The sequence below is a fragment of the Chrysemys picta genome, chromosome 12 (genome assembly GCF_011386835.1).
Source record: "Chrysemys picta bellii isolate R12L10 chromosome 12, ASM1138683v2, whole genome shotgun sequence".
NCBI lineage: Eukaryota > Metazoa > Chordata > Testudines > Emydidae > Chrysemys > Chrysemys picta.
In genome coordinates this window covers 48,755,189-48,783,148 of record NC_088802.1, presented here as the reverse complement: position 1 = coordinate 48,783,148, position 27,960 = coordinate 48,755,189, and the positions used below count along the sequence as shown (strand labels likewise).

The following is a 27,960-nucleotide window of genomic DNA, read 5'->3' as shown; positions in this document are numbered from 1 at the left end:
GCCGTGTTAGTCTGTATCTACAAAAACAACAAGGAGTCTGGTGGCACCTGCATCTGTAACTTTCACTCTATGCATCTGAAGAAGTGAGGTTTTTACCCACGAAAGCTTATGCCCAAATAAATCTGTTAGTCTTTAAGGTGCCACCAGACTCCTTGTTTTTTTCAGAAAGACATGCTACATTTGGTGAGTTATCTTTAGAACAATACAAGCTAGTAACAGTGTTTTAAATGCACACTAGATTTTTTTTTTTAATTGATGCAGTCTTAGCCCACCCACATTCATGAGGGAAAGTTTACCATTTAGTCAGATTTTTCAAGATCTGCAAGAAATCATCCTGAGAATTACAACTTTAGTTGAATGAAAAAAAAAATTGGCCCTCCTAAAATATAAATATACCCAAAAATATCTTGGCAGGCAAAAATTGAAAGTGATAAGTTAAATTTCCTTCCCAACACGTCTAGATTAAGGACAGCATCCATAAGTAGAACAGCAGGCAACAAGTTAAGTAGCTTTTCCTACAAGATTATTTTCAACAGTGCTCAGTACTGGTCAACTCTGCTCCTGCAGAAATCAGTAGTAAAACTCCCAGTGACTTCAGTCAGAGCAGAATAAAGCTAATGTTAAGTGCTTTTGAACATTCCATCCATAATCAACAGAAAGTAATTTAGACAGGTGCTGTTCTCTAGTAGTAATGTAAGTTTAAAACCAATTTAATCTCTTAACTGAAGCATCATGCTGTCATTAACTAACATTACCAACCTGGAGGCTAAAGAGATGTTTAGGAATCAATTAAGTTTTGCACTTTAACATTTATTAAATGTTTCTCAAGTCATGTTACCTTTCTTTTCTTGTGGCAAACTTTCACAAGCAGTACTTCCAGGGTTACAGAATTTTGTTCATTCTCTGAGTTTTGTGATGGCTTATCTAAACAGAAAAATATTTTAAGTCTTGAAAAAGTAACAACTCTATTCAGTGCCATAAATTTACTGGAGATTTAATTTTTTTTTTTTAAACTCTGCCATTTTCAGAAACAAGGACTTACTGCAAAGTTCTGAAGTCACACACACCCATTGAAATTTCAGTGCTTATCTTGAGAAAGAACCTTACTTTATAATTGCTTCATTATTAGCAGATTTAAAATGTAAGAGTTGATCTGTAATGTTTGAAAGTTTAACAGAAAAGGCCAAACTCACTTCCATTGGTCTTTTTTTTAAGCTCTTGGTTATTAGTAAAGTACAACTCTACTTTTAACTCTCCTTTTAAATAAAGGAAACAGCCAGTAAAAAACTGAAAAATTTACCTGTAACTGGAGCTTTCCAAATAGGTCTCCCTCACAGATCCACATGCCAAAATACAGTTTACATCATAAACACTTACCCAATACTGCTATAACTAAAAACTGTAATTGAGGGTACTGTACAGGTTCATAGTACAGCCCAGAGGCAGAGCAGAACATTCACCAACTACAATCTTCTAAAGCAATAGGAAAGAAAGGGCAAATGTGGATTTGTTAAGATAAGCCAGAAAACTCCAGTTTCAGATGAGTGACAAATTATTTCCCATAAAAAATTATTTACTCCTCCCAAATCTACAATTTACTTTGCATCATTGCCAAGGACCCAAATGCCATAAGTTAGAAATCTCAACTCTCAACCCCAAGAAGAGTGCCAGAGACTGAGAGAACTGAAAGAAAAAAATGTGGTTTAAAATAATTTTACAATTCCTGTGCTACAGATTTTCCAATTGATGTAATCTTCAAGGTGTTTATTACCAGCAGTATGATCAGCAATGCCAATAAAAATCTGTGTTAAAACACATTTACAGTATAAATAAAGGCCTCATCATGTGAATGCAAGATATTCTCTAACAAGAAAGCATTAATTTAGAATGTGTGTTTTGCATAAGAAAACAATTTCAAATTTTACTCTGTACATGATCTAAAGATGAACTTTCTGGAAGACAAGTTCAGTCTCTGGCAATATAGACTGACCAGTCCAGCACTGAACAGATCTAACGCTGTTCTCTTAAAACTGAAATTTAGAACCATCACAGAGTAAAATACAACTATTTCAGACAATTTGAGTGTAGTGTGAACTAGTCTATTTTACTGATCACCTGGTTATTAAGTAAATTAATCTCTGCATTATATCAAATCCTTATTAAATTAACTGGCAACATTCCTGAAGTCCAATTCTTTTCTTCCTTACTCAGCTGAATAATTTTATTTCTGCAAGTGTATTTCAGAGCACTATTCATGGCTCTAGGTGCTTGTGTAAATACGAATATAAACTAAAAGATTACTGGGTTTGGGATTTTTTAAATTTATTTATCCAAGCTAACTCCAGCCAAAATAAAAACTGCCCACAGCACTCACTATATAAAAAAAGTATACACCTCACACCATGGCTTCATGAAAAGCAGTGAAACAGATGGCCTTACAATGTGCTTTCTGCATGTTGCAGCACTGAACTGGAAACCATATTCTTCACTAACTTGAGTTAAGATGCATCCCCAGAGAACAGCATAATAGTATGACGACAACAAGGACAGATAACTGTAGAAAGGTCTACATAAATAAAAAAAAAAAAGGTTTTGCTCTTGACCAGCACAGATTTAAGAGATAGTCTTGGTCAAAGCTGCTACCTTGAACTATCAGTGACAGCTAGATGCTAACACTTAAAATTGCAGCAGTATATTCAGTTTGTTACTCAGTTTCACAATCAAAGGACTTTCATAATCTGCCCATTTCTTCTAGTTGCCACCCCCACCCTATTACCTCAGGATACACCCATCTTATCTGTGTTAAGCTTAAACCAACTAGCCTTCACCCAAAGCCAAAATCTCAGACACCAAGTAAAATGTTCAATCACACCTATCAGAACAGATGATATGGCAAAGAGTTGTGAGCATACTAGAGACCATGCCCTGTGTCTCCTAACTAACCTTCCTACTGGCATTATATTCACACTGAACAAGCATGATCTGTTTTTAATTTAGTAACAATCTTGGTAGAGCATCTGAAAATTTTAATTACTTACAGAGACATTAGCAACCTTAAGAATTGTAATGGATTTACTTTCTTTTTAGTTTTAAGAGAATCTTTCACCTTTAATTTGAAAATTAATCCTGTTCAGACAAGTACGCAAATGTTCACAGAAAGACATTCCTATCAAAGAATACCTACCAGCAGATATACAAAAAAAACCATAGCCGTGTTTAATTTGCAAAATAAAAAATAGTTAACATTATTCTGAGAGCTTCTGGAATCATTTTTACTATCACACCAAAAAAGCATGTCAATGGCTAGTCTGTCATAAAAAACTTTCTATATTTAGTATTCACTACTGCTCATGAGAGATGATCTTTAGGATGAACATGCAATCACATTGTTCTCACTATGCATAGTCCTCTACTGAAATAGCAGCACCAGCGTATGAGGATTTCATAGTTAAACAGCACAGTCACATTACCAACAGTCATAGAATGACTTACAGCAAATATGCTAACAGCTTGAAAAATCTGCTCAAACCTACTAACACAGGGAGTCTAAGTCAAAAATTAAATTAAAAGATAGGGTCTGTCAGCAGGGCCCACAGAGAGCACCCGTGCATCCCCATTCTATACATCAACTATTTGAAGTTGTGTATAGTATGCTTCCCATTAGGTGTTGTCCATAGGCCACACCTGGGAGGAATGGATCATTAGGTGTCTGAAGCTAGACTGGTTTCAGAGTAACAGCCGTGTTAGTCTGTATCCGCAAAAAGAAGAACAGGAGTACTTGTGGCACCTTAGAGACTAACAAATTTATTAGAGCATAAGCTTTCGTGGACTACAGCCCACTTCTTCGGATGCATATAGAATGGAACATATATTGAGGAGATATATATACACACACATACAGAGAGCATAAACAGGTGGGAGTTGTCTTACCAACTCTGAGAGGCCAATTAATTAAGAGAAAAAAAACTTTTGAAGTGATAATCAAGCTAGCCCAGTACAGACAGTTTGACAATAAGTGTGAGAATACTTACAAGGGGAGATAGAGTCAATGTTTGTAATGGCTCAGCCATTCCCAGTCCTTATTCAAACCGGAGTTGATTGTTTGTAATGCTGAGCCATTACAAACATTGACTCTATCTCCCCTTGTAAGTATTCTCACACTTATTGTCAAACTGTCTGTACTGGGCTAGCTTGATTATCACTTCAAAAGTTTTTTTTCTCTTAATTAATTGGCCTCTCAGAGTTGGTAAGACAACTCCCACCTGTTTATGCTCTCTGTATGTGTGTGTATATATATCTCCTCAATATATGTTCCATTCTATATGCATCCGAAGAAGTGGGCTGTAGTCCACGAAAGCTTATGCTCTAATAAATTTGTTAGTCTCTAAGGTGCCACAAGTACTCCTGTTCTTTTTGAAGCTAGACTACAGCACTCCTTCCCCCTGCATTCCTTCCCCCTGCCCCCATCCTCTGCCAGGCCCTGGGGAGAAACAATGATTTCTTTTGCTTCTGCTCTCACCACAGGGTATGGGCTCCTTGATCTCCTTGTTGCTTCCATGATAAAGCATTAGAGTAGAGGCAACAAGTTGAAAAATTCCTGAAGGAATAAACGGAAGATGAGTATTCCCAAATGGAATCAGGGCAGCAGTGGGACCAGCACTCTTCTTTGGATATTCCTCTTCAAATCCACAAAAGGAACACTCAGAAGTATTCCTAGATCAAGGGAGCAACACGCACTCACCAAAACAAAATTCCTATTTATCACTGGCAAAATAGTTTTTCAAATCCAGATGCTACTAACCATAATTTAAGTGTATTTTGGAACAATTTCCAGGCCAAGTAAAGTATACAAAATGTTCAGAGAGCATAAATGTTTGCAGACACCATTACCCATACTAAAAATATAGATCTTTAAGTGAGCTGAATATTTTTTGAATAATACAAATAAGGTCATTAACAGAATACATGTTCATTTAAAAGTTGGAAATAAATGTTTTAAAATAAAATATTTGAAAGTCATCTTCTTTTACTTATCTGCAAAGAACTGAGTTCGGGTATGTAAGAGTTAATAAATTAACAATATCTAAAGCACTATAAAGAACACAGCTTCCTGTTTTAACTGAAGGAGAAACAGAATCACGGACTCAGGTCTTGGTAGTTCAAGAATTCTATTAACTTTTTGTGAAGTTACGGCTGCTCATTATACATACAGATATTTACAATCGTAAATCATTAGCAAAATACAAGATTATTTCAGTTCATCTTTAAAGATCTAGGTATAGCATTTTCAGTCTCATTTCTGGACTATATTTTATATCAATGAAAATATTCTTCCAACTTTGTGGAACCTCAAAATATGAATTTAGCATTTCTTGATTTTTTTTTGTTCCACTTCAAATTCCCAAGAAAACCTGAAGAATTCCATATGGATACTTGCTTAAAGAGAACAACTCAACTCTACTTTTATCTATTAATAACTGTTTAAAAGCACGACAAAGACTTTAAGCTTTTAATAGAATCTGCATGTACTGAGTGAAAGTTTGCAACTTTTTATTGCTTAGTATTAATGTCACAAAGCACTTATCTAAAGTACACATGAGAGGTACACATTTTTCTATTGTAAAAAGTAAAATATTTAAGTATTGTGCTAGTGGGATAGTTGAGCTCAAAGCAATTAAAAAATACTGTACAAACATCTGGGATTTTAATATATGGCAAATCTATTCAGCTCAAGTGTACCCCCAATACTGAACTTAAGAGGTTTATTACACATTATAATCTAGTTGTATAATGAATTTTAACAGACATACCATTTTTATGGAAGAAACCAGTAAATGTGAGTTGCAGATGGGCAGACAAGCTAAACAGGAAAAAAAAGTTGTTAGAATAAATACATATTTTCGCCTCAAAAAAAAAAATCACAGGTTATTCAGTACATTATTCCTCAAAATCAATCTATAACCAGAATCAGAACTATAATCAAGAAGTGAATAAACTGTCTCCCAGTCACTTAGTAACTTCTAAAGCTTCAGAATATTTAATATAGGAGTTGGATGCAAATTTTAAGATAAACTTCTTTGCATATAGAAAGGTATCCCTGCGTGGATCAGCATTTTCAGAAGGCAGAGGGTTTGACCACTACCTTAATGAATACTCAGTACCTGAAGACAAGGGTTTGAGGGTGTATTTTGTAATATACTACACACAAAATCTATGCTAAAAGAACATTCTGATTGAAATGTCAGGCACTCAAAAGTTAGGAAGTGATAGAATTAGAGTTGCCTGTGCATATGCACTATGATACAGTCTTATATTACATAATCACATACTATATTTTCCCCACAGGGCCCCAGTATTAGTGCACAGGATTAACCTGCTCTGGGGATGAATCAGGACTGCGTAAAAAGAGAGGCTGCTATCTGTAAAATCCCAACTTCATCTGCTGAAGTTAGAAGACGTGTGGTGTATAAGGCAGGGGACTGCAGGAACAGAAAGGACTGTCTCATTGTTATGGCAGTTGAAAGCTGCCATCCCAATCTTCCTGTCACCTTGCCTCCAAGTCCCAGCCCTCCTCCCCCAAACAGTCTCATCCTCCCATTTCCACCCTCCCCCAAACCTCCCCAGACTCCTTGTCACAATTTACTCCATTCTTTCTTCCCAGTCTGGCTTTTGTCCCCTCAGCATTCCAATCACACTGCTTCCTCCTCCAGCCTGGGTTCCAGCAAGGTGGTTAATTGAGTGACATGACAGGCTCCCTGCTCACAGTTCCACTGGAACAGCTCCAGCCCGCAGCAGCCATTACAGAGAAAGTCTGGCTTTCTCACCTGTAGCCCTGGGCTGAAGCAGACTCAGTCACTGTGGCAATGACACATGCAGTCTGGTGAGCACAAGGAGCTGTGAGAGGCTCAAGCATGCGCAGTGAGAATAGGATCTTCTGAGATTTAGCTGCTAAAATCCAAGAAGTCTCTACTAAACATACGTGAACTACAGTTTTTCAAAGGCTTACTATAACTTGATAAAATTTGGGTCTATTTTCATGGGATAGCAAAAGGCACAATTATGAAGTCAGGTAAAATTATTAGCAACTGAAAACTGGATCTTATGACAACTGATGGTCAACCTTAAGAGGTGGGACTAGCAGCCCTACCTTTAATACACATACACCCTCCCACACATGCAGTTAATGGTTTGATTACTGTGTATTTTATTTTATATTACTGTAGTTTATTATCCTACTTTTCGTATTATACTACTTTAAGATTTGGATAAGGTGGATTTACTAAACTCAATGAGGTAATTTAATACATTTGGATAAGGTTGAAAAATTAATATGAGATTATTCTGGAAATAGCTGTCACTCTATGACCAGAGGTTAAAAATCTGAATATGCTTAAGTCCTCTACATATAGAATCTATAATATTTGATGAAATATTGTCATATTGGATAGTGTCCCATATAAGTCACAACAGCATTAAAAACATTTAATTTGGGGCAGTTGGCCATCCTGAATTAACTTCACTAAATTTTTTCCCCCCAATATGGCCTGTGAGGCTCCAGAACCATTTAAGAACCCAGCAGGAAAAATAAAATCGATTTATTAAAAAAAAAAAATCAGATTTAAATTGAATTTTTTTATTTAAATACTTTCCCCCAAAAACTATTTAAAGTTAAATTTGAAATTATGACAATCTATGTTAAGGTCTAAATATACTATAATATTAAGCAATACATACTTGCTGCCAAACTTTTAATGAAAATCAAACCACTGAACTGGTGGAAGTCATTGGCTAAGCCAGTGGTCTCCAAAATGGGGTGCGCGCACCCCCAGATGGTGCGCAAGAGGATCCTTAGGGGTGCGTCGTAGGAGGAGCGGCTTTTTTTTTGCGCGCGCTTGGGGTGGCAAAAATGGTAGAGCCGGCCCTGCGGCCTGGCAGGGGGGTGCATGCTAAAAAAATTTTTTATTGAGATGGGTGCACGATCAAAAAAGTTTGGAGACCACTGGGCTAAGCAACTAAAACCAGAGTTTGCTGAAGTGCTAAACCAGCTTTTGACAGCAGCAACCTCTTCTGCAGTTGCAGAGAGAATATATTTTTCATTTCAGTTTATTCAGATAATTCAGTTCTTTGACTATTTCACTCAAATTAAAAACTGACGGGAAACTGAAAAAGCAGGAAAGCTTGTTTTCCCTCTTTCAATGTATGAATAAACCTAGCTATAAGAGAATGACATCTACTTGTCCTAAAATACTGAAGGACATGGTGACCAGAAACATTCAGTTCAATTTACTAACTATAGCGAATACTTAGTTTTAAATGCAAAATATATTTTGATAAATTTTTATTCTTATGCATCTGGTATACTTAAAGTAGTTTTAATAAAATAAAAAAAAAGGTAGTTTTGTGCATTTTAAATTCTAATTTCCATCCAAGTATAGCTTGACAAATCACAAGAAAAAAAAAGTCTAGTAAATAAGAAACGGATCATTCAGCATTTTCTAACATAAAAAAAACAAAAATCAAGTATCTAATAGATGTTATTTAAGAAATATATATGAGAGAGAGCGCACGCACGCGCTAGGTTAGCAAGAAGTACCACAATATTTAGTGTAAAGGCTAAATTTCATTGTAAATCAACTGTTTTAACACTTAACTCTTTAGAAAAATAATTAAAAAATAAAATTAAAAATTAAAAAATTAAAAATAGGTTTAAATCAAGATTTCCTGCTTGATTTAAATCACGATTAAAAATGGTGATTTAAATGGTTTTGAGTTAAAAAAATCAAATCAACCCTAGAACACAGACTTTCTTGGAGTGCTTTGTCAGTGCATGACAAGTATTTCCTGAAATCCTCAAACTATTGATGTTTTAATAAGTACCCCAATTGCTTTAGTATTTACAAGACAATGCTTGCACTGACTTGTATATTACATCAGAATGAAAGAATGTGTTAGTGCCAGACTGCATTATCATCAGGAGGATGAGGACTTGATTTTATATTTTTAAAAGTTAAGGTTTAGTAGAGGGAGCAAAACAAAACATTTTGGTGTTAGGCCAAACAGAAATGTATTTTAAACTTGGATATTTTGATTCAGAAAGGTCACAGAACAATTGGAAACCAGAGATCCATCTGGCTTATTTCAAGCAAGAAATACTTTTACAATTCACAAATGTAACCAAAACCAATTTAACTGGATTAGTGAATAAATTAATATTGTTACTGATTTACACAATTCCCAAAATAAGCTGATTTCAATGTAGCACATGTGCTTCATAACCAATTTTCAGCTAATATTTTACAAAACTTTGCAAACCATACTGTCCCTCAGAGGCCTATAAAGAAGAGTGCAAAAGCACATCTGAATGATTCTCAGTTTGTGAAAAAGCTTCTCTAATGTTCTGGTTGGTCACGTATGTTACAATCTTTCCATTGTCTGGCTCTGTTCCATAATTTATAGAAAGCATAAAGTTTCATAAACCATTAAACATAACCTATAGAAATGTTTTAGCTGATTATCAATAGTTTTTGCACTCAAGGAGAATATAAAGCCAGCATGAAGAACTAAATGTGACCTGCTCATCAGGATACACCATACCCCATAGCAAAATAATTACTGTGGACGTTCATAAACAGGGTTAATGAAATTCCACCATATTCCTTCCTAAAATAATAAGGTAGCTCAATGTCTAATTTAGGATAGGGAAGAAATTCTAATTTTCATTCACTGGAATTGCACCGATAACCTCAGAAGTACAATGTATGCTTTAAGCAACAGAGGGTCCTGTGCCACCTTTAAGATTAACAGAAGTATTGGGAGCATAAGCTTTCGTGGGTAAGAACCTCACTTCTTCAGATGCAAGTAAGCCAGATGAATGTATGCTTTAGTGTCTTCCCATCATAGTTTCTACCAACTGCTTATATGTTATTAATTTGCTCTACTAAAGAATACAGATTTAATATTTGTGGATTGATAGAATATGGTGAAGTTTTCTGTACTTATGATATCCATCAAATAAAACTGTTAAGCCTCTATTACAAATCTTGTTCATTAGAGTATAGTGCACCAAATGCTTAATAGTAGCAAAATGGTCACAATGTCACCAATCTCAGAATACTGCTGGAACCAAAATGCATAATCACCAGCAAAATCTTTAGGGGTCTGCAACTGAAACTATTAAGTGCAATTGTAATTACTGAGGCATCAAATACTTAATGAAAGGAGCAGTGTTCATTGCATATGTTGGGTGTCTGCAATATTAACAGCTGAAAGGGAATCCAACCCTTCCAATCTGGTACTGGAAAGTAAATAGAGAAAACTAAATTAAAATGCAAGTCTGCATAGATTACTGATTTGGGGATTTTTATTTTCAGTTCACCTATACAAGTCAAATTCAAGTGACGTATATGTTGTGCACATTCCAAGATGCTGACAGTAAATGGGACAGATATCAACTTACTTTCAGAGAAGTGTGATTTCTTTTATCAGCTACTGTCACAAAACACTAATTGAGAGATTAGATATTTTTTAATTGTTTACTTTTTGCATTTGAGAGTTCTCTGCAAGCAATCAGTTTCACTCTCCCTCTCAAGTTTGAGAGTCTTTCAGTACAGCAGAAAGCAGCTTTATAAAAACAGGAATATAGCTATAAAATTACAGTAAGTTGCTCAGGATAGGTATAGGATGTGCAACTATTTTTAGCTATTTAAGAGACACTTTCATTTTCTTAAAGTTTCCAATGTTTTATACCTGAGCTATTTAAAGTTGATTTGCACTGTAATTTGTTATAAAAAGTCAGTCCAGATACACTTCTTTAGAAGTCAATTAAGCTATTATTAATTGGATATAGAAAACCAAAATAAAATTATGTTTCAGGGACCTTTGGCCCACTGTTGGCCAATTTGTCAATAATTGTTTGTGATTTATGGAGACAACATACCAGTTACCTGAATATCTGTTTTTCTACAACCATCACAATGTCAAAATAAGCAGAATTTTGTCACTCCAAGTTTTAGATTTGCTATGTTGAACTTTGAAGTTTTCCAGTTATGTCGTCAGACCTTGCCAAGTAAGAGCTGACATCTCAAATACTTATATTGGAGCAGGAAGATGCATACCTTACTCTATTTTAAATGTCTTCTGCACAAGATCAAAATGGGAACAAAATAAAGCTAATACTCTAAAGCAGTGGTGGGCAACCTGCGGCCCATGATGGTAATCCACTGCCAGGCTGCAAGACAGTTCATTTACATTGACTGTCCGCAGGCACAGCCGCCCACAGCTCCCAGTGGCTGCAGTTCACTGTTCCCAGCCAATGGGAGCTGCGGGAAGCAGCGCGGGATGCATGGACACGCTGGCCGCCACTTCCCGCAGCTCCCATTGGCTGGGAACAGCAAACCGCAGCCACTGGGAGCTGTGGGCAGCTCTGCCTGCGGACGGTCAATGTAAACAAACTGTCTCGCGGCCCGCCAGCAGATTATGCTGACGGGCCGCAGCTTGCCCACCACTTCTCTAAAGGATCCAAATGCTTTTCAAAAAAAAAAATTAGATTCAAACCTTTAAAATTGTTTAGAAACTTTTAGTTCCACCTACATGAATCTACACAAGTATGCTTTTCATAACTCCACATTTTAAACTCACCTGTTTGCTTACTTCCACAATGGCAAACTGCAAAACTTACTAAACTTAGCTATGCATTCATTAAATCCACCATTTCATTGCTTAATAGCATAACCCCTTTTTTTTTTCCCCTCTCCAAATGCACATCAACAATTCCCACTGGGCAAGTCAAACATGATGTACACAGTTTAAGATCAACCTCCTTTCTTCTCTGCATAAAAAACATTTAAAATGTTTCTTTAAAGCAAAGTCCCCCCCGTCCCCACCACCCCGACTTGCTTCCCTCAGCAGTGCTTGAACTGTTGAAGCATATATATATATATATATATATATTTTTTTAAATGTACCTATGTGGGCTCAGATCAAACACAGAAAGCCTCAGACCAAAGGAGTTCCCCCCGCCCCTCCCCCAGCAGATGAGAATAGAGGGTTATAGTGGAAATCTTGCAATCTTTAATGAACAGCTTTCACTACAATGAGCACCATAATAGAATAAGAAAAGGCCATTAAAGGTAATGAAATTAATACGGCTGTCAATTAATCGCAGTTAACTCACATGATTAACTCAAAAAAATTAATCACGAATAATTGCAGTTTTAATTGCACTGTTAAGCGATAGAATACCAAGTGAAATTTATTAAATATTTTTGGATGTTTTTCTACATTTTCAAATATATTGATTTCAATTACAACACAGAATACAAAGTGTACAGTTCTCAGTTTGTATTAATTTTAATATTTGCACTCTAAAAATGATAAAATAGTATTTCAGTTCACCTCATACAAGTACTGAGTGCAATCTCTTTATTGTGAAAGTGCAACTTACAAATGTAGATTTTTTTTGTTATATAACTGCACTCAAAACCAAAACAATGTCAAACTTTAGATCTTACAAGTCCACACAGTCCTACTTCTTATTCAGCCAACTGCAAAGACAAACAAGCTTATTTACATTTTCGGGACACAATGCTGCCTGCTTATTATTTACAATGTCACCTAAAAGTGAAAACAGGTGTCCACATGGCACTTTTGTAACCGGCATTGCAATGCCTTTACATGCCAGATATGCTAAATATTCATATACCCCTTCATGATTCAGTCACTATTCCAGAGGACATGCTTCCATGCTCATGACGCTCATTAAAAAAAAAAAAAAAAAAAAAGGCGTTAATTAAAATTGTGACTGAACTGTTTGGGGGAGAATTGTAGGTCTCCTGCTTTATTTTACCCGCATTCTGCCATATATTTCGTGTTATAGTAGTCTCGGATGATGACCCAGCACATATTGTTAATTTTAAAAACACTTTCACTGCAGATTTAACAAAACATAAAGAAGGTACCAATGTGACATTTCTAAAGATAGCTACAACACTGGACCCAAGGTTTAAGAACTTGAAGTGCCTCCTAAAATCTGACGGGATGAGGTATGGAGCATGCTTTCAGAAGTCTTAAAAGACCAACACTCCGATGCAGAAACTATAGAATCCAAACCACCAAAAAAGAAAAATAAACTTTCTGCTGGTGACATCTGACTCAGATGATGAAAATGAACATGCGTCAGTCTGTACTGCTTTGGATTGTTAGCGAGCAGAACCTGTCATCAGCATGGACGCATGTCCTCTGGAATGCTGGTTGAAGCACGAAGGGACATATGAATCTTTAGCGCACTTGGCAGGTAAATATCTTGTGACAGTGGCTACAACAGTGCCATGTGAACGCCTGTTCTCACTTTCAGGTAACATTGTAAACAAGAAGTGGGCAGCATTATCGCCTGCAAATGTAATCAAACTAGTTTGTCTGAGTAATTGGCTGAACAAACACTAGGACTGAGTTGACCTGTAAGCTCTAAAGTTTTAGATTGTTTTATTTCTGAATTCAGGTTTTTTTTTTTTTTTTACATAATTCTACGTTTGTAAATTCAACTTTCATGATAAAGACAATGCACTACAGTACTTGCAATGGGGGAATTGAAAAATACTATTTGTTTTTTACAGTGCAAATATTTGTAATCAAAAACAAATATAAAGTGAGCATTGTACACTTTGTATTCTGTGTTGTAATTGAAATCAACATATTTGAAAATGTAGAAAACATCCACAAATATTTAAATAAACGGCATTCTATTACGGTTTGATCGCATGATTAATTTTTGATTGCTTTTCTTGACAGCCCTAGAAATTAAGTTTCTTTTATTAAGAGCACTGTAAAAGTAAATTACAGAGTTCTAAAATACAGGCACTTCAATATTTAAAAAGTTGTTAAATTCATTCAATGAAAAATTTAATTTCTTTTCATAAAGAGCAGGAATAAAGGAACCTGTGAAAGCAGCAAGCAGAGCAGAAACTAATCACATGAAAAATTAGAATATTACCGTCAGAATCTTGCTAAATAAAGACCATGCAAATCTTCTCCACTGCTTAAATATAATTTTCATGGATCAGTTGCTGACACTGCAACTCAGTTAAGCGTAAGTTTGTTTTTATTTTTTAAAAGCTAACAAAGACGCTTAAGATGCTTGAAATGTGAACAGTAGAAATACTGGAAAGTCTATCCCAACAGAAAGCCAGATCCTTGGTCTTTTATGCTCTCAATTTCTTATATTTTGCAAGTACTCAAACTATTAAGAGTGCATAGTCATCAAATATTAATTGGATGCTACACTGCACTCACGTGGCAGGTACTGCACCTTGTAATAATCACTCCCTTTTATCCTGTTCCCTCATTGACAGCCATACATGACTTATTGATAAAAATATGAGCAGGTAATACCTGTGAGACTCTTGCTCTCCCTTCATTTTCTCTACTTTTGATAACATGTCATCTACTTTGAACGTTTTCCTGTGGAAAAATAAAATGCATGAATAGTAGGTAATTTTCATTTTTAGAGGTATTTCCTTTATATACAATATTAACTGAAATAAAAATTCTGATTCTATTAAAACAAATTTCAGTATACACATCAGCTTCTTCAAATATTGGTTTAACCTGCTGTTCTAACTTCTCCCTCCTAAAAAGAGGCCCGAGAAATCAAAGACAACTGCTTGAAAAGCTGCACCTCAGTATCATAATCACAGGACTAATTACTAAACTATCAGAAATTAAAATTATAGAATTTTGTAGAGCAACACCATTTAATGTTAAGACACACTTCAATATCAGCAAGACAGCTAGTTAGGAGTCCATTCAAACAATGGTACAAATATGTTTTACTAGAAAAAAAAAACACCAACCTCCTTACACTGATTGCCATGCCAACTATCAATATACAAATTTTCTCTCAGGTTGTCCCAAATTAACCATATACAAGGATTAGAAATATGGTTACTGTGTGGCAGAAGCAGGTCTATTTATATTTAATTCTTGAAAGATTCTTTCTTTCCTCAGCAAGGTGAATTAATGAACATAATACAAAAGTGACATTCACTAATGGACCAGTTGTAGGAATATTTTTCAGAGGAAAATAAATTTACAGCTTAAGGAATAATCACATTACATTTTTTCTCCTGTAAGGTATCAGCCTATTCATCCTTTTCTATCTTATATGATACAGTATTCACATTCCTAGGCAAAGGTTATTCAAAATTTTTCAGAAGTAGTCTTCCAATCCTCTTTAATAGGAAGACTGAAGTTCCATCCTGGATTCCAGCAAAGTTCTTTAGATTGACTAGTACTAGACTCTCAGGATAATACTAGATAGTACTAGACTCTTATTCATTCACTAACAGCAAGTGCAGCCCCGCTTTGCATTTCTCTTCCTAGTCTAAGCAAGACAGACGAAGAGAAGAAAAAGGAATGTTTTTCTGCCCGATACATGGTCTCTTACCATAAAACAGGCAGTGAACGTGAAAGGTTTGTCTACACTAGGTTTGGGGTTTTTTTGGCCAGAAGTTTCCTCCAGCAACAAGCATGGTCGAACCAACAGTCCAGACAGGGCTCCCAGCAGATACCATATTAACTACCAAGTTGTGTAACTCTGTTCAGAACAAGTCTACATGGCACAATAGTTAGAGCTCCAAGTAAATCTTATTGGTATGTCTGCACTCGTGCCCTTCCATTGCTACCACCAAAGAAGCTGACCAGGTGGTTATCAACAGTGGGATATTTATGGCAAAAGCCTAGATAAGGCCTAAGCAACAAGAGATCAGAGTATAAAACTAAAAAGTCATTTTAAAGCAGTTAAATGAGCACTTTCTAGCTCTAAACTGATGCGCAATAGAGATGCCTTTATAAAAAAGACTGGTGTGTAAACTTACTGAATCCTCATTCCCAAAGTCACAAAAAATATTCCCTTCAATGCTATAGGTTACACCAATGTAACCTTACACCAACAAGATTTTCCACATTTAGATTTAGAAAAGGCAATACTTGTATTTCTGGCAGTCTTGTTTTGCTGACATTTCACTGACTAGATGGTCACCAATATTAATGTAGATATTTGTATATTTAAAACGTAAGGTGAAGAAGGGAGACCAAAACATTAATTAAAAGGCAAGTGAGACTTGGCAGCTTATCAAACTGTTATTTTGATTCTTAACTGAACTGTAACTACTTTATTCAAATCTTACTGACATTCAAATAGCATTTAAAAAATAAAAGCCTGCTATTTCAAAATGTACCACCAACGGGGCCAAATGCAATATTTACTATACAGACAAGTGTACGAATACCCTGAAAGTTGCCTTCACATCCATAATTTTTATTTTGATAACTTGCAAGTATGGTTTAATGCTATAATCTCAATATAAACCTTTTATTAACTTTAGCATAGTTTATCCTATTCCACTGCAAATTTCTCATCTCATACTTCCTTTCTTTCTCCAGTTGCCTTTCTGAAACATTTACAAATTTAGCTCCAATTCAATTAATTTATTAAGGAGCTCTACATTGGCAGTGTCATATTTATTACAATGTTGCCAGAAATAAAGCTATTTAACCCTTTATATGAAGTTCCAGCTTGTACAAAATTTCAGTTGCTCAAGCTTTGATTTATATTAAGCTGCTCACTTATTTGAGTGATTGTTTAGCTAAAAATAGATGCATATTACTAGCAAACCCACAACAAAGTGATAATACAGTATTGGTCAAGCAACTCCCACAAAAACTGACTCTCTTTCATGCTGGTGACATTGGTTAGAAAAGCAAACCACTACTTTTTTGGAATAATTAATTCTAGACCATGAAACAGGAGATGTTCCACTCAAACTAAGGCTCAGTAACAAAAGCAATTTTTTTCAACAGTGGTTCAACTATACTTACTAATAGTCACTACATTCTTGGGTGAGGGATTACCAAAACTAGCACTGATATATTAAGCTTTGGGGGAAGAGAGGGTTTTTTGTTTTTCTGTTTTTTTTAAAAGAGGAATTAGTTAAAAAAACAACAACAACTCACAACTTTGAAACCAAGAGTGAAGAAATTAGAAGTAATCAGATTTGGCATGTGTGTTACTTAAGCATACCTTAACTTGTAATAATTAAAATCAGCTACTATTCTGGAGAACAGCACATGTACAATCTTTAGAATGGTCCTAGGGATTATCTGGAATTACAATCCAGTGACCCTTACATAATACCAGATAAAGCAGTAATAAAAAAATTAATTACTAAATGCCTCGGTGAACATAAGGACAAAATAGCATAACTACTATAAATGAAAATTCTCTCTCTCCAGTGTACTAGAATTTTTTAGCATATCAACAAAATACTGGATAAGGAAAATCAGTAAATTTATTTAGATTCCCAAGAAGCCTTTGACAGAATCTATTAAGAAAACTAAGGCCTTGACTACACTTGGAAATAGTCCCTCTTCGGCAATCAGCGAAGCAGCACCATTACTAACTCAAATGTGGACAAGGGCATGCAGGGTTTGCATATAATCACGGTTTACCCCTACTTGTAATTGGGATTTCAAGCAGTGAGAACCTTGGCATGCCCTTGTCTACACTGGTAGAAGCCAATATCAATTGTTGAATGAGGGCTATTCCTCACCCTAGACAAAACTTTAGCAATCATGGCTCAAGAGCAAAGTTATGTCACTGATTAAAAAATGGCTAAGTGACAAAGTGAAGGAATAAATGGTCAATTTTCAAGACATCAGAAGGTTAATAATGAGATGCTCCAGGTAGCTGTACTAGGACTGATGTTTAGTATATTTATTAAAGATGGGGAAAAACTGAAATAGTGAAGTAGCAACATTTGCATATGACAAAAGTACATTAGTCAACGCAAGAGAAAACTCTGGTAATTCTGAGGGATGCAACAAAGCTGGTGAAGGGGCAATATGATAAATGAAATGCAATGTAGTGCATATTTAAAATTATCTAAACTCTTAACACATTGTTAGATTTTAAACTTTAGAACTCAGGAAAAAGAAAATATCCACTCAACACAGAGATAAGCATCCTGATGTTTTGTTTTTTGCCTAAAAAATGGGATAGAATATAACTTTGAAATATGCCATATGATAGAACTTCATTTTAAGTACCGTTCTGGTCATCCTATCAAAGAGAGAGCAAAAAACGGAAGGGGTCCAGAGATAGACAAAGACAATGATTAGTCATGGGAGACTTCCATAAAAGGAAAGTGAGAGAAGAGTAGAACTAGATTTGTGTCATGTTGGACATTACATAACATGATAAGCACAGCTGAAATATTTGAAGACTAAAATATGTCACTTGCCATTGCAATGATCTTGTCATAATATGCAAGATTTTCAGTGTATCACCATTTACTGATGCTTGCAATACCGTATCTTAAGTGTCTCCCCTCCCAGTGAAGCAGCACACATTTAACAAGGTAATAAGAATCAAAATGGTAGTGTGCCTCAATATTAAAGCACAAGTTTCTCCAAACATCTTTAATATTAACATTTTCATAATAAGGATTGCTAACCAAAACCAACCTAGCAGTCCACTTATCTTACCAACTTGGTCACCCTTCTGCACTAAATAAATCATCACAAAACACAAAATACGTATTTAATTAAATACCAGTTTATCCTCAATATACATATATGCAACAACAGTATGACTTTTGGGGTATTCTGCCCCCTTCCCCCCCCCATGGTAAATTTTTAACTCTCACCACAAACTTGAAAATAGTTAGAAAACTAGAAAAATTCATGCTCACTGTCTAAACTACTGCCTGAGTGAACAGAGAAAGTCAGTTCTGTAAAAAAAAAAAAAAAAAAAAAAAAAAAAAAAAAAAAAAAAAAAAAAAAAAAAACACACCAAAAACTTAATTTTTGCTGGACTACAAGCACAGAATAAAAATTTGTATCTGACACTGTAGTGAGACTAGGATGAAAATGTTACAGTTCAAAAAAGATTAACAATAAAATGCAAAATGGATTGATCCTTAATTACATCAAAGCGAAGCTTTATTGAAAACTTCATTTCTGACAGGATAGTTTCTCTCCTCCTCAATGACCTACGGTGTAAGTGATTTAGTTACAATTTGTCTGGCTTTTTTTGAGATATTTAAGAGACCAGGTATATTAAGAGTGGAGATGATTATTATTGTGGTATGTAAATATATCATATGCAGTTGCAGATGTTGCTTTATATTGATAACAATTGTATATTACTGTAAATACCCAGAGCAATTAATAGGCTTTTTAAATATAAAAAAATTGCTAAGCATAAAAAAAATCACTTGATAAAATTAAGTATTTACTATATATGCATTGTGATTTATAATAGCTGTTCCATAAGGACCATTTCTCAAGAACTAATGAATCCACTAAAATTTTCATCATGTTCAAGCTGTGTATACGAATTCCCCACATAGAAGCTTCAGTCAATGAGATTTTCCACTCCCTCCTTCATAAAAAAACAAACAAACAAAAAATCCTTTCAAGCTTCTTGCTACCTGCAATCACAGTGTCTGATGTACGGAGTAGGTAGTACATAATGCTCTTAGTAAGAGCTTAATTGGTTGTACAGATTCCTGCTGAATAAACAGTGGCAATTAGGGTCTGGCCTACATGTTTGCCAGTACTGCTATACCAGCAGAGGTATATACCAGCAATCCTCACATTGGAGATGCCATTTATACCAGCAAAATAGTTCTTTTAAACCAGTTCTTTGAATGGAGTAAGCTATACTGGCAAAAGGACTTTTTTGCGGATATAAAGTGCATGAACACTAGGGCTTTTGCCAGCATAGCTATGTTGGTCAGGAAAGGGGGGAAAGTCACCACTCCTGACACACACTGCTATGCTGGCAAAAGTTTAAGTTTAGATCAGGTCTAACAAGAGCTCCATCAGCAAGATTTGGGGGGGAAATGCATTTGTGGATAAGCATCTTTAGCAGTTTAGTTGAAAAAACATTTCCCTTGAACATTCAGAAATACCGTGTAAATCTACTTCAACAGTTGTATTACATTTGTTTTTGTTTTTTACAAAGTAAACAGTATTATACAGCTTTGCCTCTCCATTTTTCCTACATCTAATTACTGACTTGATTTCAATGGAGCAGATTACTTTCAGAAAACCCGAACTTTTAGTTATTATAAATGAAATGACCACTAACCAATTCACTACATATGGAAACACCAGCTGTCAAAGTAGATTTCTAGACTTTAAAAGATGGTATATTTTACCCATTAAAGTTAGTAAAGATAAATATTTGTTTCAAATAGAGAAACTGGGCATTACTTATCCCAGCTGAGGAAAGAGAAATTTCCTATTATGGAAGACAGCAGCAAATAATGCTTAATGTACATGCAAAACACCACTTGTGGTTGCTTGGCAACAAACAAGAGGCATCTGAAAAAAAACAAACAAGTTTCAGGTAATGGAGGGGAGACATTTTAACTATCCAGAATGAATACATGTGATAATTTTCACAACACAAATCTGTTTTTGCATATTGTATCGTTTGTTTGGTATATCCGGTAGATACCGATACGATCTAGGCTGAGACATGGCAGTCTTTGGTACAGGACAGGTTGCTTGAATAGCCATTGGAGAACTTGCTGGAAAAGGAGAACGGCAGTTTGAAACTATGAGCTTGCCCCCTAGCCCCAAAGCAGTCTGAAGAAACAGTGAACATTATTTCTTAAACTCTGGCTTTCACCAATTCAGAACAATTAAGGGGGAGAATCAAGATAAACTATCCAAACCACTGCAGTAACTGTCATGAGAAATAAATAATAATAAAAAAAGAGTAGCTACAAGTTAACTTATGACAGGAAGTCAGAACATGCTTTCAGCTCATCCCCTATTGGGAGACAATAACTTCCTTTTAAGAAGGAATAACGGGTTGTAGGTGCAGATTTAAAAAAAAACAAACAAAAAAACCCCCACTATCTTCAATTCACTGGCAATAAGTGGAAATGACCTCTACAATCCTAAAGGGCAAGGAAATTACATTAAATGCCGATTATTAACTAAAACAAAATATGAGAATGCGAAATACAGCCTACTCACAGAATTTGCACTTTATATTTTTTGTTGGATCAAATACAAGTCTGTCCTCATTGGTTGCCAATTTTATTTACTGCCTACACAACCATTTGCTGCCTATACAACATCCACTCAATGTGAAGCAGCAGTTAAAAAAGTGAACAGAATGTTAGGAATCATGAAGGGATACATAATAAGACAAAGTATCATATGGCCTCTATATAAATCCATGGTACACCCACATCTTGAATACTGCATGCAGATGGAGTTGTCCCATCTCAAAAAAGATGTATTGGAATTAGAAAAGGTTCAGAAAAGGACAAGTAGTATTAGCAGTATAAAACGGCTTACCAATGAGGAGAGATTAATAAGACTGGGACTTTTCAGCTAGGAAAAGAGACGACTAAAGGGGGATATGATCGAGATCTATAAAATCATGCATGGTGTGGAGATATTAAATAAGGAAGTGTTATTTACTCCTTCTCATAAATTAATAGGCAGTAGGTTTAAAACAAACAAAAGCAAGTATTTTTTCACACAACACACAGTCAACCTGTGGAACTCCTTGCCAGAGGATGTTGTGAAAGCCAAGACTATACCAGGGTTCAAAAAAACTAGGTAAGTTCATGGAGGATAAGCCCATCAATGGCTATTAACCAGGATGGACAGGGATGATGTCCCTAGCCTCTGTTTGCCAGAAGGTGGGAATGGGCAACAGGGGATGGATCACTTGATGATAACCTGTTCTGTTCAATGCCAGGTGCCCCAGAGGGAATGGCCAGTGTCGGAAGACCGGATACTGGGCTAGATGGACCTTTGGTCTGACACAATATGGCCATTCTTATGTTTTATAACTATTCCTTAAATAGCCATCATTACAAATGTTCCAGTCCACACTAATACTTTTTTCAAGCAATTCAAACATTGTTAAAATATCTTAATGGATTAACTAGTAAAATTTTTGCCTGCTAACTATCAATAGAATAGTGAATGATTTGCTGTTTGACTAAGGAAATAATTCAAAGAATTTGTAATTATAACCACCAAACATTTTGTCCCTTTCACCCAAAGAACTCTAAGCACTTCAGTCTCCAACTATAGAATTGCAGATATCCAGAAACCCTGTACTGAATCATATGCAACTCAATACAACCATTTTAAAGAAAAGATATGGTTCTAGAGCCTATTTAAAAAAAAATCTTAGTTAAAATTAATGCTTTACTGCAACAGTCAAAAATAAAGCTAAACAGCTTTCAAAACAATTACAGAAAAGTAACACTGATTTAGTTTCCTACATTAGTAGCTTAAGCAGAATTCCCAACATGCTCATTTAGCTAACTAACCTGGCAGTGTTCTTTAGAAAAATATACATTGATTATCTAAGTCAGAACTTAGATCAGATTCATGTAATAAAGCATAATTGGTTTTATAACCTTGGGCCTTCATCCATTTATCTCTTGTCAAAGGTTATTGCCAACAACAGAAATTTAAACGTACTTTATTGAGAATTTAGGCCCAGATCCCGCACATGCTTAACTTGCATATTTAAATATTCCTAATGAAGACAATGGGAATATTCCCATGCATAAAGTTAAGCATATGCTGAACTGCTGGGAGGATGAGGTTCATCTTTACAAAAAGAAGTCAGTTTATAAACATGCACTTTTCCCCTGCAAACTGCATTTCAAAACTGAGCTGGTGTGAATCTTTTAACAACTTCAAAAACGCCTAATGCCTCACACTACATCTGAAAAGACCAATTTAAAGTGCAAAATAGAAATGGAGCAATGGGAGAGAATAATCAGTTAACATTCAAATATCAGGAATAGCTTTCGAACAGAATAAAATTACCTTTTGATATTTGTTCGGGAGTTTCTGTGGGACATGTACGTGAGAGTTCTGTGCAAAAATATTGGCTGCAAAGAAATGAAAAAAATTAAAATGCTTAAGTTGGAGATTCCTACAAATTCAAAGTGAAGAAATAAACTAATATCAACAATTACTTACTGCTATTAGATTCCGGGTACGAAGAAATCTATATATCTGTGTTGGTTCTATGGGAAAGAAATACACATTATCTGGTGTATCTTATACCCCACAAAAAAACTAAGCTTACAAGCAAATACTGAAAATATACAGACAATTCTAAATAGGTTTCACTTAATGTATATTTAACTTTAACAGCACCTATTAAAAACTATGTGACAACTATAATGTATAAATCATAATTCAGATTAACAGCAGTTTAAGTATCCACTTGTTATCTGTAACATGACCAACATTTTATTTAATCTACTACACTATAGCATATATCAACTACAGTATTAGAACTCTGATCTACCTTTGATTTTTCATCAAAAGATGTAGTCCCTGTTGCACCTTAGATCCTTTAGAAGGTGAGCAAAGGCAGAAAACTGCTAATTATGAAAGTAATCCCAAAGCATTCTTTAACACTCAGCAAGTTTTCTCCCCACCCAATCTATAATGTCTGATATATAGCTTAGTCTGCTATTAATGTATCAGACAACTTGAGATTGTTTTACTTTGCTATAAAGCATGAAGACATCACTTGTGAATAATTACATGCCAAAAGAGTGTCTTAATTTAGAGTGGCAATCATAATGACCTATAAAACTTACACATGTACAAAAATGCCTGATATAAATGGATTTAGGCTAGGACAGAAATATCAGAAAGCTCTCATGTCCACATTATGGGAAAACGTTAACTTAGAGAATTTTTCACTTGTTAACAACCATTTCAACAGCAAGTTGGCTCTACCATAACTGATTGGTGATAGTGGGTCTATGACTCTATAATCATGCTGTATGCTAACTTCTTTTTGATATAATGACTGGTAGCCACCAGTCTAGAGACTAAGCCTTGTCTACATGAGAAGATGACACCTGTATTTTGAACAGTGTCATTTTAAACCAACTTAATTAAACCAGCTCAAGAAGCTACACAAAGAACTCTTCTTTCAGTTTAGGTTAATTCAATTAAGAATCAGTTTAAGATAAAAAAGAATAAGTAAACTGAAATAAGAATATTCACCAAGTTAACACAAATGGGGAAATACAGCATAAACTACAAAAACAACAAGGAGTCTGGTGGAACCTTAAAGACTAACAGATTTATTTGGGCATAAGCTTTCGTGGGTAAAAACCTCACTTCTTCAGATGCATAGAGTGAAAGTTAGAGTAAACTGGAGTGCGTGAAAGGAGTGGAAAATTCCTATACAACTCCTGTGTCCCACTGTGTCCCCCACAAGATTATTTTTAAAAGTAAGGGAGCCATCTCAATATTTTAATACAAGTTTTAGGAATATTAAAAATAAGCAGCTGACACACCTAATTTGTTCTAGTGACTGGAAGTTATATTGTGATTTGATGAATTTTGAAAATAGCAAATGAACAAGAAGGACACTACAAAAAGTATTCTGTTCACATTAATTTTCACAAATGTAATTCAGTTTTACTTGTAAGTACTTTATTTTAAAAATCAGTTCCACATAAAGCCTTAAGTAATCTCAGTCCTGAATTCTGCATATCCCAACTGAGAAACTGAAAGATTTCACTTTGTGTTCATTATAAACTGTGATTATAATTAAGGTTTTACTATGCTTAGGACCAAGTTAAAAAACAGAACCGAAGGGAAAAGATTAAGGATGTATCATAGAAAATAAAAATGTTTTATGGTCATCATTCTTTTAAGAGAATCTTTAACACCTTAGCAACCCAAAAGTAAAAAATAACTACCACGTAGAAAGACATGAGAAAACCAAGTGTGGTCACAGAGATTTAATATTTCATTTAAAAACAGACTATGATTTATTGAATTTAAACTCTGACTTCCTAAAGGAATGAGTGAGGAGTGAAAAAACACATTATAGCAATACTTTATTAGACACTTTTCCAAAAATACCTATTAAACCACATATATTCCACAATCCTACCATACTGTCAAGTCAAAACCAAAAATAAATTATCTTCTTCAATTAGATTACCTTAAAAAAGAAAATCCACACAACTGTTTATTCTATCCACAACTGCTAGGTTATACATAAATCCTAATAATATTTTTATTGTATTCTTTTCACATTAGTGCTATAAAATTGAATTCACAATTAGACATTCAAGTATACCTTAAAAAGAACAGGAGTACTTGTGGCACCTTAGAGACTATGTTAGTCTCTAAGGTGCCACAAGTACTCCTGTTCTTTTTGCGGATACAGACTAACACGGCTGCTACTCTGAAAAGTATACCTTATACAGTATTACTTATTTCTACTCATTACATGCCCAAATTTAAAACCATCTTCTCAAGTAGTTAGAGCAGGGACTAGGAGCAAGTATTCTGGGTTATATTCTGAGCCCTGCCAGTGATCCGGAGCAAGTCACTTAATCCTCCCTACATCACTTGACCTAATGCAGTATTTACATTCCTTCCATCTGCATTGATGGGGTTAATTAGCAGTTGTAAAGAATTTTTAGTCAATGATCTCAAGACTCCTCACAAAAAACATCAAAATGATAACTACTATGTATTACAAATAACTGCAGTGGTGACAAGCTCATCCCAAAACAACCTCTGGATTTAATATTTTATTTTTCCTACAGCTCGGGATACTAGGGCACAATGTAAAAGTTAATTATTAGAGTGGGTGTTCGGACCAAGCTTGTATCCTGCATCCAAAGTGACTCTCTGCCTACCTGGAACCACCGGGGTGGGGGGTGACTTAAATTTCCAACTTAAAATAACCCACTATAATGCTCTTTCGTACAGAGCAACAAAATTAAGTTAATTGAGGATCATAATCTTCCCTTAACAGCCTGAGACGCAAAAATCACCAAAAGGAGCAACAACCGAAGGGGCGCAAATACCCCCTCCCTCCCGAGAAGCATCCTCGGGCTGGGGAAGAGCAAAAATAAATCGCCTTTGAAATCTTCCCAGCTCAACCGTTTCCAAGAGGCCAAATTGAACGCCAGGAAGGCGCTTCAGTAGAGGACGGGTACAAATGCGCCGCCCCCCGAAAGGGGCCCCGAATCTGAAGGAAGCGCCTGCCACTTCGGGCTTACCCGCACCCCAGCCACCCCCGATCCCCGCTTCCGCTCCATGCGACGAACCTCTCTAGCCCCCGGACCTTCCTCCCTCCGGGAAGTCCGGCCCCGGGTTCACCTCCCGCCCCACGCCCTACCCCACGGTGTGATCGCGTTTCCTTCCCCCGACGTCCCCCTTTACCCGCCTCCCTGCGCCCCGTTCTCGCCTGCGCTCACCCCCAGAGCCTCCTCTTCCCCCAGCCCCTCCCTCTCCCTTCCTGCGGCCGCTCCCGGTGCTCACTCTCGAAGGCCTGCAGGAAGAGCTCGTGGTCGGCCTGGATCTGCTCCATCTTCGGCTTCTTCACAGGGGGCAGCGCTGCAGCGGCCGCCGCAGCCGCCGAGGAGGCCGAAGAGCCTCCCGAGTAACCGCTTCCTCCTCCTCCCCCGCCGCCTCCTGGAACACCACCGGATTTACCGCCCGGAGCCGCGGCAGCCGCGGAGCCCCCGAACCCCCCGCCGCCGCCTCCTCCACCGCCTCCTCCGGCGGCGCCGCCAGCGGAGCCCGAGCTGGGCCCCGCGCCTCCACCGTGCTTCTGAGGAGCCATTGGCCTCACCCCAGAGCGGGCCCCGGCGGGCCGGAGACCGAGCGAGGAGGGAGGGGGGCGGCTGGGGCGGGCGGGGTAAGGAGGGGGGAGGGGAAGCACCGAGCTCCAACTCCTCTAAGTCTCCTCCGCTCCGTTCTCCTCAGCTCTACGGGCGACCAGCCGAACCCGACGCCGACACCGCTCCCGCCTCCCCCGCATGCCCATTGGCTCCGACGATGGCGCCGCATTGACGGATTGGCCGACGGTAGTCCCGCCCCTGCGTGACGCAGAGATGGTTCTGGAAGAGTTTGGTTGGTCGGTGCGCTTCGCCGCTCGGTGCTTTCCCCCTCCCCCTCCTTTGAACTGAATTCGCGGGAAAGGGCCGCTCGTTCCCCCTCGCTCTCCGAACCGCGGGGCATGGTGGGTAAGCACTGGTTGCCTGCAGCCTGGGAGTCATCGGCAGTCCCCGCGGTGTCTCACGCCTGCCCTGTCCGTCAGCTAGTAACAGCCCCTTCTGCCCGCCGGGTGCCCACTCAGAGCAGCCCCACAAGGCCCTTCCGCCCCCCCGCTGATCTCACCCCGGCCCAATAGGGTCACCCATCTCCTCTAGCCCCCAAACTTCCCCAGCAGCTGCCTCCCTCCACCCTCGTGCCAAATGCCCCCCCGCTGCCCCAGCTCTCGCAAATGCCCTCCCACCGCGCTGCTGCCTCCATCCCCAATGCTGCCCCACAGAGCGATCATCCCTTGTGCCCCACATAGGACTGCCCCTTCCACCCACCCGCTCCCCGGGCCGTGCTGCCCCGCAGCATGACCTCTATGAGGTTTAATCGGATTAAGACCATTAAAAACCCCAAAAGAGCCAAATGAAGCTGAATTCGTTGAAATAACTACATAGGGGCTTGGCTGTGAATAGCCATTGGTTTGAGCATAGGAACTGGATCAGCTCATACTGTTCCTGCCCCTCCAGGAACCAAATATTTCCCTATGTTTTCTTTCTCTTTATTTTTTCTCTCCCCTCCCTTTTCTTTGCCAAGAGAGAAGGAAAAATCAAGAAAAAAACAATGTTGTGTTACTGCACTTATTTCCATATTTACACATACCAGTACTCCCGTGTGTACAGTTAGGTGCATAAAGTCAGGATCAGGGCCATAAAGCAATCTATAATACACACCGTTTATGTGATAAAACGAGATATTATTAAAAGATGCATTAAGACAAACTCACTGAAATAAACTGATGCAATTCCACTTACTTTATTTAGTAGGGTTACTCCCACTTACCAGCAATATGGTTGGCTCTGCACGTAAAAGGTTTTC

At 37.1% G+C, this 27,960-nt stretch overlaps 1 protein-coding gene across 1 annotated transcript in view; it reads right to left on the bottom strand.

Moving 5' to 3' along the window:
* The window catches only part of SUZ12 (SUZ12 polycomb repressive complex 2 subunit), a 45,765-nt gene extending 18,962 nt beyond the window's left edge, over positions 1–26,803 (bottom strand). The window contains exons 1-6 of the mRNA XM_005283102.4: positions 26,362–26,803; positions 23,029–23,075; positions 22,873–22,937; positions 14,386–14,454; positions 5,811–5,860; positions 839–924 (exon numbers count right to left, since the gene is read on the bottom strand). Coding sequence (XP_005283159.1) covers positions 839–924; positions 5,811–5,860; positions 14,386–14,454; positions 22,873–22,937; positions 23,029–23,075; positions 26,362–26,665 — 621 coding nt within the window. The 5' untranslated portion in view covers positions 26,666–26,803. The remainder of the gene's footprint in view (positions 1–838; positions 925–5,810; positions 5,861–14,385; positions 14,455–22,872; positions 22,938–23,028; positions 23,076–26,361) is intronic.
* Positions 26,804–27,960: the final 1,157 nt, after the last annotated feature.